This window comes from Sander lucioperca, chromosome 4, assembly GCF_008315115.2.
Source record: "Sander lucioperca isolate FBNREF2018 chromosome 4, SLUC_FBN_1.2, whole genome shotgun sequence".
NCBI lineage: Eukaryota > Metazoa > Chordata > Actinopteri > Perciformes > Percidae > Sander > Sander lucioperca.
Window position 1 is genome coordinate 23,617,404 of NC_050176.1, and position 13,466 is coordinate 23,630,869.

The 13,466-nt window shown below is 42.0% G+C and overlaps 2 protein-coding genes across 2 annotated transcripts in view; both read right to left on the reverse strand.

The window, feature by feature from the left end:
- LOC116048446 (VPS10 domain-containing receptor SorCS3-like) overlaps window positions 1-13,466 on the reverse strand; it is a 1,378,075-nt gene that overhangs the window by 303,933 nt on the left and 1,060,676 nt on the right. The gene's annotated exons all lie outside the window — the stretch shown is intronic.
- LOC116059805 (dynein regulatory complex subunit 4-like) overlaps window positions 7,005-13,466 on the reverse strand; it is an 11,270-nt gene continuing 4,808 nt past the window's right edge. The window contains exons 5-11 of the mRNA XM_031313064.2: window positions 12,787-12,841; window positions 12,159-12,364; window positions 11,865-12,032; window positions 11,523-11,609; window positions 9,073-9,282; window positions 8,290-8,355; window positions 7,005-7,155 (exon numbers count right to left, since the gene is read on the reverse strand). Coding sequence (XP_031168924.1) covers window positions 7,021-7,155; window positions 8,290-8,355; window positions 9,073-9,282; window positions 11,523-11,609; window positions 11,865-12,032; window positions 12,159-12,364; window positions 12,787-12,841 — 927 coding nt within the window. The 3' untranslated portion in view covers window positions 7,005-7,020. The remainder of the gene's footprint in view (window positions 7,156-8,289; window positions 8,356-9,072; window positions 9,283-11,522; window positions 11,610-11,864; window positions 12,033-12,158; window positions 12,365-12,786; window positions 12,842-13,466) is intronic.

Sequence of the window (13,466 nt, forward strand, 5' to 3'; positions counted from 1 at the left end):
GATGGACCCTGAATTTTCGGTGAGCAGAGCGAGGCGTTTAGAATGACTTCAACGGCACTTCAGAGCAGTTTGTGTTGAAGGTACGATCACGTTAGCCTTTCATTCACAGACGTTTCTTTGCACTCAGCCCCAGAAAACGGATGTGCGGGTATATAAATAAACATGGAATCACAAACTGTAAACCAGTCTGTGAGATCACAGGGAAACCGGAAACTCACGCTTGAATTTGAGAGCGAGAGCAAGAGAGTGTATTAGTACGGCGGAGACATAATTTAACCCATGTTTTGAAGCTAAAGTCCAAAAAATAATCTTGTTTTCAGACAGTGTTTGAGCCCCTTGCTTGTGACTTCCAGGGCTTCGTAGTTAAGGCTCTGACACGCCAACCAGACGGCCGACCGTCGGCAGGAAAGCCAGTCGGACTGATCAGCCGGCTCCCCGAGGTCCAAAAAGTGCCTCAGAACTCACCGAAGCGACGCAGATTTGAGCGTACGTTCTGCACGTGCGCGAGACGTAATACGTCTCCATAACAGCAGGCGCCGCTAATCTGTATTGTCTCCCAAAAAAAATGAAAACCGGAAATGACGAACGCATCACGTGGGTCTGGCTTCTCCTGAATTTCAAAGCCAACCATTAATGGGGCCTCGTTCAGAATATGATCTCATATTGTACTAAAAATAGTTCACCGAAACGTGTTTCTGAAAACATTTTAAGCTCCTCGTTTCCGGTAAGTGTTTTAACATAAGTGCACTGATTCGCTGGTCAAGGGTTAGCACTCCACCAATCAGATTGGTCATTGAGTCCGACTGCCCGCTGGCCCATTCAACAAGTCAAATCGGCCCAAATTATTATTTGACGACGGCACGGAGCACACCGAACAGACTCGAGTCACCGACCTCGCCGGACTGTCCGACGGCCGATAAATCGGGTTGGTGTGTCAGCGCCTTTAGAGAAGAACAGACAGAACTCAGGAAACGACCGTATGAACACGAAAGATTACAGCAAGAAAAATTGTTAAAATTGTTCATAAGTGCACCTGATTATTGCTTGAAGACTGACTTGACTTTCAGTCTGTTGATGTAAAGCTGCTCGATCATTTTTAACACTTTGCAAATGAATCGAAACGTGCCGTCTCTTTATTTTAATGTAAAACTATATCTGACGTATCGGTAAAATTGCACGCAGAAGATATTTTGTCACTGATGGAAACCGTTTTCCAACTTTTAAGAGCAAATGATAAAACTGTTTCACTGAATAAATGCTGCAAAGAAGTACACATCGATGCCACTGATCTGTGTGTGCCCTGTTCCTATTTAAAGGGTAACTAACGTTTTTTTCAACCTGGACCCTATGTTCCTGTGTTTCTGTGTCTAAGTGACTGATGGGAACAACAATCTTTGACATTGGACCAGTATTAAGAGAGATCTCTGCAGTCGGCAGCAGAGAAACAAGCTAAGTAAGTTAATAGTAATTGTCCAGCTTGTATTTACCTTCACTAAAGTGCTCATTTTGCCGCTGACAGACTCAGATTATTAAGTGTCTGACAACATTATGGAAAGGATTTCTAAGGAGGTCGACCTTTCTGTTAAAGAGTAAGATCCTTTTTTTAAACATAAAAACATCCATGAAATTGCGTTCGCTAAATCCACCAGACTCCATGTAAAATAAACGTCATTTTAGCATCGTAAAATACACTTCATTCACAGTCGACGGAAACAAAATAAAACTATGAAACGCTGTTTTTGGTAGTCTATCCACTATTCCAACCATCACAACTCTATATTTATAGATATATTTATATATAATAAACGCATAGTTTACCGATTTACATGTGAAAATATGTTGGCTCTATACACGCTAAAAGTATTGTTTTTTTAAATGGAGTCTGGTGGGTTTAGCGCTAGCAACCTCAGAGCTGTTTCTGGTTAAACAGAAAGGTCTTAAAGAGGTTTTAAAGCTCTATCTCTGTAGGGATCCTTTCTATAATGTTGTCAGACACTTAGAATAATAATCTGAGCGGCAACAAACAGAACTTCTAGTGGACCAAATTGACGCTGAACATTTGTCTCGTAGCGTTACATTGCAGCCTGGTCTGTGGCTGCTGGTTACAGCGTTAACGCTTAACACTGGACCAGTTTAAAGATTGTTGTTCCCATCAGACACTTACACACAAACACACAGGAACATAGGATCCAGGTTGAAAAACAACAACTTTTAATACAAATAATAAAGATAGTTGTGTCATCTGAAAGGTTTTCTTAATAATTTTTACTTAATATCCGTGCCAAACTTTTTATGGGTCAACGCAGGAGTTGATACAGTTCAACTTGTCAAAATTCCCAAATGTGGAGTAATCCGAAAGATGTTTACAGTGACACAGACCGCCAAAATGTCTTAATCTAAATGCAGTTTCACCCTCACATTTGGTGTCACCTGAAAGGACATTAAGTAACGGAGTTAGGAAGGTGCATTTAGGAGACTTAATTTACTTTATTGAAAGCTTCTCTTAGTATAAGCAACAACATTATGGAAAGGATCCCTACAGAGATAGACCTTTTTAGTTTAACATGAAACAGCCCCGAAATCACCATCACCAAACTCCACCAGACTCCATGTAAATAATCAGGACTTTTAGCGTGTATAGAGCCAGCATATCTCCACATGTAAATGGGTGAATTAAGGGTTTATTTCAACCAAACAAGAGTGGTGATTGTTGGAACAGTGGAAAGATGAACCAAGATGGCTTTTGATAGTTTTATTTAGTTTCTGTCCACTTTGAATGAAGTGTGTTTAACGCTGATAAAATCACTGATTATTTACATGGAGTCTGGTGGGTTTGGTGATGGTGATTTCGGGGCTGTTTCATGTTAAACTAAAAGGATCTTGCTCTTTAACTAAAAGGTCTATCTCTGTAGGGATCCTTTCCATAATGTTGTCAGACACTTAGAATAATAATCTGAGTCTGTCAGCGGCAAAAACAGAACTTTTAGTGGACGCTAACTGACGCTGCGCAATTTCCCAATAACGATACATTGCAGCTTGTTTTGTCTCTCTTAATACTGGACCAATTTCAAAAAATTGTCATTCCCACGAGTCACTTAGACACTAAAACATAGGAAAATAGGGTCCAGGTTAAGAAATAACCTAAGTTACCCTTAGAGCCGCCAACTCTGCAACATTTATATCAGAGCTGATATCATTTTTGTTTTCTAAAAAAAAAAAAATCAATCTTTCTAAGCGATTAGATCCTGAAGTCTTCCAGAGCCTCACTGTTGTCTTAGCAGCTGCATGAACAGGGAAACGGTTTTGGGTTTTTCGACACTAGTTGGGTATAATTTGCCTCAACGTGAACGGCCAACCAGCTGGCTTGCTTCATGCATAAGCCATACTGTGTGTGTGTGTGTGTGTGTGTGTGTGTATATATAAAGTGTAAATGTTAATGTGCATAGTTTTTCTATACGACATGCCTGTATGCAATGTAAACTATTGACTGAATGTCAGTAAAGGGAATGTACCAAAACATTCAGACTGTGCGTTTTCTTTTCCAGATGAACGAGAGCTGTTTAAAGGAATATTTCGACATATATTGAGAAATATGCTTATTCAGTTTCTTGGCGAGTTATTCCTGCCGTACACTAAAAGACTGGGACCATCTCACATATAGTCTATATATCCACGACGTTCCACTTCCGGGATTGTTCCGGTGCTGCCTGAAATTCGGCCGGATGTCCGTCCCCTTCCTCTGTCTCTGTGTTGGCGTTCTAACCTCCGGTGGATTTGTGAGGACTATGGTTAACTGCTCCTCAGATCTCTGCAGGGTAAATCCAGACAGCTAGCTAGACTATCTGTCCAATCTGAGTTTTCTGTTGCACGACTAAAACTACTTTTGAACGTACACGTGTTCCACCAAAACAAGTTCCTTCCTGAGACTATTTAGCAGAGGCACCGTGGCTCCGTCCGGAGCTTAGCACCGCCTACAATGATTGTGATTGGTTTAAAGAAATGTCATTAAACCAGAGCACGTTTTCCTCCCATCCAGGAATGCTGTGTGGACTAGCCAGACCTTCCTCCGCAGAGCTGTGGAGGAAGGTCTGGCAATAAAAGACTAACTTAACTCTAGCATAAAAAATAACAATGAAATGCTGCGTTATTGACGCAGCAGGTTAGACCAGGTTTTTGTTGGACAATGGCGCGATCACTTTCCGCTGCCTCAAGATAGCAATACTCCCAGAATGCACCTGAACACACCTCCCTGTAAGACCAGCACGCCCAGAATGCACCTGAACACACCTCCCTGTAAGACCAGCACGCCCAGAATGCACCTGAACACACCTCCCTGTAAGACCAGCACGCCCAGAATGCACCTGAACACACCTCCCTGTAAGACCAGCACGCCCATGGGCGCGAAGATGGGCGCAGGTGCATTTGCAATTTAAACGACACGGGTGCTGGACGGTTGCAGGATAGGGCCCTAAATCTTGAGTGTCAGTCTTAGAGACACTTTGCTGTGCCACAAACAGGATTTTGGATGACGACATATGCATGGACCAATCACTGAAGAGATGTCCTTATTTAAGAATATTCTCACATAAATTCACATTGAACGGTGAAATTCCTAAGAGGAGTTTACATTTGACGCACATTCGATAATAAAGACTTTTCAAGAGAATACATTATGATATACATATATATTGGAAATGAAAGTTTTCCACCGTGTATTAATTACCGGTGTGCTGTTAACCGACCTGCTTATATATAGCCTAGATTTTATATTTTGTGCCTCCGTTTCATTAATAGTTCGTCGGCAAACATTTCAAAAACATTCTTCAATTATTAGGCTATTTCAATAGCTTAGTATTCTATGCAAAAAAGGTATGTATAAAGGCTTTAGGCCGCCCTACTCGTTATTGTAGGCCCAGTTTAATATGCTACTTGATTTTATACCGTATATGTAGTAGGGGGTCCCTGCTCCGTCTCTCTTTCAGTTAAGGGGTCCTTGGCTTAAAAAACGTTTGAAAACCCCTGTGTTAAAGCGTAACTCTCGCCAAAATGCAACCTAGGGTCTTTTTGTGAATGTACCCGAGTCAAACTTTCATTTAAAAGCATATTTAGGACGGAATCGCCACTTTTAAGATTTACCGTATTCTCGTTTTGGGTCAAATGGCCTTTTGAATGGGAGTGCTAGGGACACTACTATGCTAGCCTCAAAATCACTATTTTTAAAACGCTAAGAAGGCTCGACACAACATGAGACTTTGCTCCAAGTCCCACCAGGGGCTCTACACCTTAACGAAAGCATTGACAACATTGATTGTGTTCACAGAGTTTACTAAAAAGGTTTTGAACAACTCACCGTAGCTCCTCGAGGGAGGAGAGTAAAGATGGAAAGCTCCTAAAACTTAGTTCCATATAAATGCACGGATAACTTGTCGTTTTGTCGTTCGTGAAAAACAATATTGACCTTGTAGTTGAAAAAGGAGCCTCATGTAAGAATGACATTTCCTCCGATGGAGTCCGTTCATTCGCATTCTGAGATCGCCTATTTTTGACTGGCGAGATGGCGGAGAGCGTAAACAAGAACTGCTAATGTGAGTTGTTCAAAACCTTTTTTAGTAAACTCTGTGAACACAAACAGTGTTCTCAATGCTGGAGTTCACGTGTAGAGCCCCTGGTGATACTTCGAGCAAAGTTTTCCTATTTGCCGTTGTGATTTGCACTTTCAGGGCCACCGTACTACTGGCATCTCCGAACCACGTGAGAGACCTCTGGAGCTGTCTTAAATAACTGGGAGAGGAAGAGAAGTGTCCAGGGCCACTCGGGTACATTCACAAAAACACCCTAGGTTGCATTTTGGCGAGAGTTACGCTTTAAGCGTCTTGGTCAGGGACACATTGGTTGATGTATCGCAGTGGGAATTGAAGCCAGATCTCCCACACCAAAGGCATGTGTCATACCCACTGCGCCATCACCACCCATACCACCCATGTATTGCCCTGGCCACATCTGCTGTCCCCATGCCTCCTTGCACCATGCCTAAAGCACGTTCACGCAGATTAGCAGGGACCCTGGGCGTCTTTCCTTTGGTGATTTTCAGAGTCAGTAGAAGTCTCTCTTTACTTTCCTCATTTTCTTTTAACTGTGACCTTAATTGCCTACCGCCCATAAGCTGTCATTGTCTTTTCGACCGTTCAACAGGTGCATGTTCATTAGTTGTTTATGGTTCATTGAACAAGCACGGAAAACAGTGGCCCAATCCCAAAGTCCGGACTCACAGACTCACAGACTTTGAAGTGCGCGTTCTCGTGAAATTCCTAAGGGCTTAGGGTTGTCCTAATGTCGAATTTCAAAGGGCGAGAGGGTTTGAGGACACACTTACCGAGCCCTTTCCGTGAGTCTGCATCGACGCAGACTTCACCAAAAGGGAATTACCCACAGTTCAAAGCGTTGTGACGTTTACCGCGGGGGCCATAGGGAAATCCGGGAATTACAAAGGTAAACAACAGCACGACCACGACACACGACCACGATCACGACCACGACCACGACACACGACCACGACACACGACCACGACCATGGAACAGACCAGCCTGTCGTCCAGCTCATAAAACAAGAGTTTGAAAACGTGGAATCAGGCAGCCGTCTCCTGGGCCTTGGCCGTGTGCAAAGCAACAAACTTAAAATGAAAATTCCCAAACCGGCAAGTGTCAGCAACATCTTTGTTATTAAACGTCACCAAGGTAACACGTGATCTGGTGAAGTGCTGTCCCAATCCCATTTCTACCTATCTGAGCCCATGTGGCCTCACACACTCACTCACTTAGCACCTGTTTTAAGCCCTTTACAATGAAGATCTCCAAAGTTATTTAGATTTTTACAAAAGTATCTTTAAAATACAGTGTCCTGAAAAAGGGGGAGTTTATATCGAATAAAGACAGGAAGTACAGCCGAAATGTTTTCCGATGACGGAGAGGTAGAGGAGTGAAGTCGTGTGTGTTTGAACGTAGGTAACCCGTGGAGGGGTTTCAGTGTTCGGAGGCCGGTCCCGGAGAGGTCCGTCCCCTGAGGATCTGCTCCGACGGCCGGAAGGAGAAGTCGTTCAGAGGGACTCCCGAAGCCTTCAGCTTCTCCTGGCAGCTCTGCAGCAGCCCGTCGTACTCCTGCAGGTCACAGCACACCTTGGTTTAATTTTCACTCCGCTGACCATGACGTTAGCCCTCCGAGGTCTAACGGCATGTTTACGTATCTTCGTGAATTCTCCTTCTAACCCTCGTGTTGCCTTCCCGTCGACCTGCAACTTTGTGTTTTTCTGGGTCGAAATTTCAACATTTTGTTGTTCTTTTTCGACACTGACTTTTTGTCGATTTTTATTCAATTTTTTTTGGTCACTTTTTTGAGCGTTAAAAAAAAAATGTTTTTGTTGAATTTTTGCGTTGCGTTTTTGTAGCTTGGGGCGTTTTTTTAATTATGTTTTTGTTTTGGTTTTGTTGATCTGAAATGAAGACAGATTCAGCGACTGCACGGCCTATTTCTCTCTTAAAACTATTTTAGTCCAATATGAATGTATTCTGAACGAGCCGCCATTAATGGCCGGTTGAAAAATCCAAAATCCGGAAGCAGCAGCCAGGCCCACGTGACGCGTTCATCCAATCAGCTGCCGGTTTTCATTTTTGGGCGACAATCCAGATTAGCGCCGCCTGCTGTTACGGAGACGTATTACGTCTTGTCTCTTCGGTGTTCTGAGGAACTTTTTGGACCAACTCGGGGACACTGATCAGTCCGACTGCCTATTCTGCCGACGGTCTGCCGTCTGGTTGGTGTGTAACGGCCTGAACACGCCACTTGGCTTAAAAAAGTTGGCGTGTATGTTTTTACGCGAAGTCATGATGTCATGTTACAATTTTATAGCATTTGAAAAAAAAATGTTTTAATGGTTTTAAAACAGTCTCCTGATTAAACTTTGACATAAACCAGTCTGTGATTCAATCTTAACTATTAGTCAAAATAATTCGTAATTTCTGCTTTTTTTTTTTTTATCTAAAAAATTAGGTATAATGTCATATTTATTTGGGTATAATAGGTTTATTGACCATGAATTTAAACAAGAACGTTGAAAAAAAGAGACAAAAGCTTCAAAATGAGCGCCAAAAAAAAGTACATTTTGACGGAAGGAGTTCATGGTCGACGGGAAGAGGGTTATAAACGTTAATGTGAGTTTTGACTGTGAAATTAAACTGTGCAGCGGTGATTTACTCTCAGAACAATTCAATCAAAGAGTAAAGAAACAAACTGACCTTACAATCTCGAGCCAAGTCGCTCTGCAAGGCGTCGATGGACGCTCGTTTAGACGCCAGTATTTCCTACAAGCAGGAAAAACGCTTTTCAGACTGTTGTTCTTGAAGCTCACACACAAATATCAAGAAATATATATTAGTCGACCAATACCTACCAGACACTAGAAGACTTTGAAAGTCCGATACCATCTCACATCTATCCTTGAAGACTGTCATAATCAGTCCCTCCAGAAAAACCTGATTATGTGATCTCATAATTCAACGCATAATCAGCCAAAGTTTGCATATTTATGCGGGGCGCATTTTTTTCAAATACGCCGCACTTTCGCCGCATAAATTGCCGATTTCCACGCAAAATATGCGGGTCTTGCATGATTTCATAATCCCCGCATTTTTGTTGCAAAAAAAGTCCCATATATCTTAGCAGAAAGTTGAGAAATGTTGCGTTTACTTCACACAAGAGCAGCCATTTCCCCCTGTTGCCATGGGAACGTTATGAAGTGACGTAATTACGCGACGTGAACATCATCGAAAAGCTGCAAACCCCGCGATGAAGCCACGATGAAACCGCAGTTTTTGCAAGTTCCCGCAATTTCATCGCATAAAGTTGCATAAATATCCCGCATATTCCATCGCATTTTTTAAGAAAACGTGACGCATAATCAAGCATTTTTGCCCGCAACAATCACAAAAGAACTCTGCATTTTTCTAGAAGGACTGCATAATGTAGCCTAGAAATCTAGATGCACCCTAGCGGCAGTGGATATAAAGCTAAAACCATACCTCGAGTTTGTTTGCGGCGCTGCCGCCCGCAGTTTGGTCGACGTTGGAGGCCGACAGCGCGGCGCAGAGCTGCGCCTCCTTCTTCTCCACAATTTCCGTCAGCGCCGCCAACTTCCTCTCCAGCAGCAACTCCTTCAGTCCGCACTTCTGCTGCACGTCCAGGATGGCCTCCGTCTGCATCTTCAGCAGATCGTCCCGCTCCTGCTGAAGCTGAAAACATGCAAAACCAGGGTTTTCCAGAGGTTTATGGAGGACTTACGTAAGTGCACGTATTTGGCGGGAGGGTTTAGGGGGTGACTCCTCAAGAAAATGTTACTTCAGTAAAAGTGTGTAAGTCTCATCAGGAAAATGTAGTTAAAGTATTAAAAGTAAAGAAGAATCCTCCTATTGCAGAAAGTGTAAAGGATCCAACCAGTTGTGTGTTTAATGGTCTGATCATCTCAGCTGGACTTGTAGCCGTTATATTGTTGGCTAGTTTACTTTAGAATCAAATATCAGATTTTATAAACTACATGTGTTTGGTGAGCAGTAATCTGAATGTGTAAAGTAACTAGTGTTAGAATATATTTTGTGACAGTGTTAAGAAAAGGTTTTAGAGTTCATGGTGCTGACCTCAGTGCCTCTGTTTCCCTGGGTTATGAGAGGCCATCTAGTTTTACAGTGATTAGACATTATAAAGGGAGTGTGAGAAAGATTCTCAAAGAATTGGAGTCAGATTAAGTCTGGCCTTTTTTTTTAGGGCCAGACCGGTCACATTTTAGATTAAAATCCTACACTAGTAACTAAAGCTGTCAGATTTTGTGTGTGTGTGTGTGTGTGTGTGTGTGTGTGTGTGTGTGTGTGTGTGTGTGTCTCGGTGTGTGTGTGTGTCTCTCTCAGAAGCCGTTATATTGTTGGCTAGGGTCATTTATAATAAAACATCAGATTTTATAAACTACGTGTGTTTTGTGTGCAAAAATCCTAATGTGTAAAGGTATCGTTCTTTATGCTACTGTGTATCTGAATAACTTAATGTGTTACGTTAACATACCGGACACCTATTCAGCCTGTTGTTCTGTGTGCTACTGTGTAGTTGAATAACTTGCCTTTCCAGATTAAATGGCTGTTGTTGGTCTTGGATTTTGTGGAATAAATTTCTAAATAAATGCAATTTATATATGTTTTTTTTCCTCTTTATGACGCATTTTTTGACTGATGCGACTTATACTCCGGAGCGACTTATAGTCCGGACAATACGGTATATTTAAGTATGTTTTAACAGCTGTTTACTACTATCCCTCCTTTGTTGTCTGGCTCGGATTAAACTCTTTGTGAAACGTGAACAAACGATAAACGCCACAGAACTTTATCTTACTATCCAGTTTGACAGCGAGTCATAACGGAAAAAGAACACAGAAAAACTACTCGAGTAGATTTAGATTGGGGATAAATTACCTATCTGATCTAGGGTTGGGTACCGAAACCGTAGGAATCGGACCGGATTAGAACGCAAATTTCGGTTCCTCATTTCGGTTCCACTTGATGTCTCGACTGAAATATTTTCCCTCTGTCGCTCCGAAACGGACGTAAAAATATCACCCTCTCTCTGTAGTCTACCGTTAGCATGCTATCGTTAATGTAGGCTACTTTTAAAATGCCATATTTCCCCTCTGGGCTCACCAAAACGGACGTAAAAGCACATTACGTCCCACGTTGTTAATAGTGTAACTGTTATTTATTGTTAAATTATCGTAGTTGTGTGTTATGTGGGTTAGGTTTACTTGTTATATATTTAAGTACTTTAAAACGTTAATATATTGTTAAATTTAAATAATTTTCAATTAAAATAAAACCTCTATAAAAGAGCCTTTCTTCTTCATTTTTCAAGAATTGGTTTAGGAATCGGAATTGTAAAAATCCCAACGATACCCAACCCTAATCTGATCGGTGTATACACTCCAGTACTTGCTGATACCGATACCAGCATTTTAGGCAGTATCGGAGCCTTTTCCGATACTGGTATTGGTATCTGAACATCTCTAATTATTATCACCATATCTGTGTCTAAAATGTTGGAAAAGCTAGAGCAGATAATAAATAATTAACACTCAAAAACTAAACTTGAAAAGAAGTCCAACTAACCAACTATCATTAGATCTAAGAGAAGTCATTTAGTTAGTTTTGATGCTCACATTGATTTTACATTTATTTATTCAGCTTGGATGCTGCAGCTAAGACTTATACGGTACGGGGAAAACCCTGCAAACTGTCCCCGTAAATAGCACACACACAGACACACAGAGACAGACAGACACACACACACACAGACACACAGACACACACACAGAGACACGCACACACAGACACACACGGAGAGACACAGAGAGACAAACACACACACACAGACACACACACACTAAATACCTGCTGGGGGCTGAGTGAAGGTAAAACTCGTGACTTCATCAGTTTACCTTCTCAAACGCCTGCAGCAGCAGCTCGTGCTCCACCGTCAGATCTCTCAGCTCCTTTTCAGCGACCTTCACTCGAGCTCTACTCGTCTGTCAGACACAAAATCAGCAGTTTGGGGGGAAATTAGCATGTTGTTACTATGGGTACAACATGGTTGGCGACTCGTCGCCGTGGGGGAAAGCAGTCCTTTCCCCCTGACTGATAACATAGTTACCCCAGTATGGCTACTCAAAAGCACTTTTTGCCGCTTGACAGAGCAAGATACATTAACCCTTGTGTTTTCCTCTGGTCAAATTTAACCCATTTCTAAAGTTTTTTTTTTTTTTTCTGTGCAGTGAACGCACCGCCATCTTGGCCTTGGCCTGGTTGTAGTCGTCCAGCTGTTTGCGGAGCTCGGGCAGCTTCCGCTGGACGTCCTGCAGAGACTCGCTCAGACGTTTGTTCTCCTGCTCGGCTGCCGAAAGCTCTCTGTCCACTCGCGCCTGGCGCTTCGTCGCCTCCGCAAGTTCCTCCTGTCAAACAGACAAACCGTACAGTGCATAAGCATATATATATATATATATATATAACAAGAGACACACGCACACTCTCTCTGCTCATCCCTTCAGGTCGTCTTGTATTCTCTGTACGTCTCGTACCTTGAGCACCTTCTGATCCGCCAGCAGTTTGGTTTGAACAGCAGAGTAGTACTCCTCAGCGCCTCGCAGCGCTCTGTCGTGCTCCTCTGTCAGCGCCACCACGCGGCTTTTCATCCGGTCCTCGATCTCGTTGACCTCGGCCCGCCGCTTCTTGCCCTCCGCGTCGATCATCGACTGCATTTTCTTGTAATACTTCACCTCAATTTCTGTTTGAACAGCAACACGAGGGAAACTGTTTATCACAGTTTATAAGATAAGACAGACTTCATGGAGGACTTCACTGGGGACATTTACACACACACACAGACACACACCAGACACACACACACACACACACACACCAGACACACAGACACACACCAGACACACACACACAGACACACACCAGACAGACACACACACACACAGACACACACACACACACACACACCGATACACACACACACAAATAAGAAAATACACATTAAATAGAAATGTAATAGAAAAATATAATGGGAAATAGAAAAAAAGATTAAAAGTAATAATAGTAAAATGTACACACCTATTATATACAAACAGGTGTAAAAGTATATACAGATGATGAAGGGGCAGATGTTTAAGAAATGACCGTAGATTTAGAATTATTCACCTCTGATTCTTCTATCGTAGTCGTTGGCCAGCTCCATTAACTCCACCTGGTGTTTCTGAGGAGAGTCAGAGGGAGACATTATATTATTATTATACGTATTATACTAATACCACACTGTAACAATACTCTGTTACAAGTTACAGTACTAATACCACACTGTAACAATACTCTGGTACAAGTTACAGTACTAATACCACGCTGTAACAATACTCTGGTACAAGTTACAGTACTAATACCACGCTGTAACAATACTCTGGTACAAGTTACAGTACTAATACCACGCTGTAACAATACTCTGGTACAAGTTACAGTACTAATACCACACTGTAACAATACTCTGTTACTAGTAAAAGTACTAATACCACACTAACAATACTCTATTACAAGTTACAGTACTAATACCACACTGTAACAATACTCTGGTACAAGTTACAGTACTAATACCACACTGTAACAATACTCTGTTACTAGTAAAAGTACTAATACCACACTAACAATACTTTGTTACAAGTTACAGTACCAATACCACACTGTAATAATACTCTGTTACAAGTTGAAGTACTAATACCACACTGTAACAATACTCTGTTACAAGTTACAGTACCAATACCACACTGTAATAATACTCTGTTACTAGTAAAAGTACTAATACCACACTGTAACAATACTCTGTTACAAGT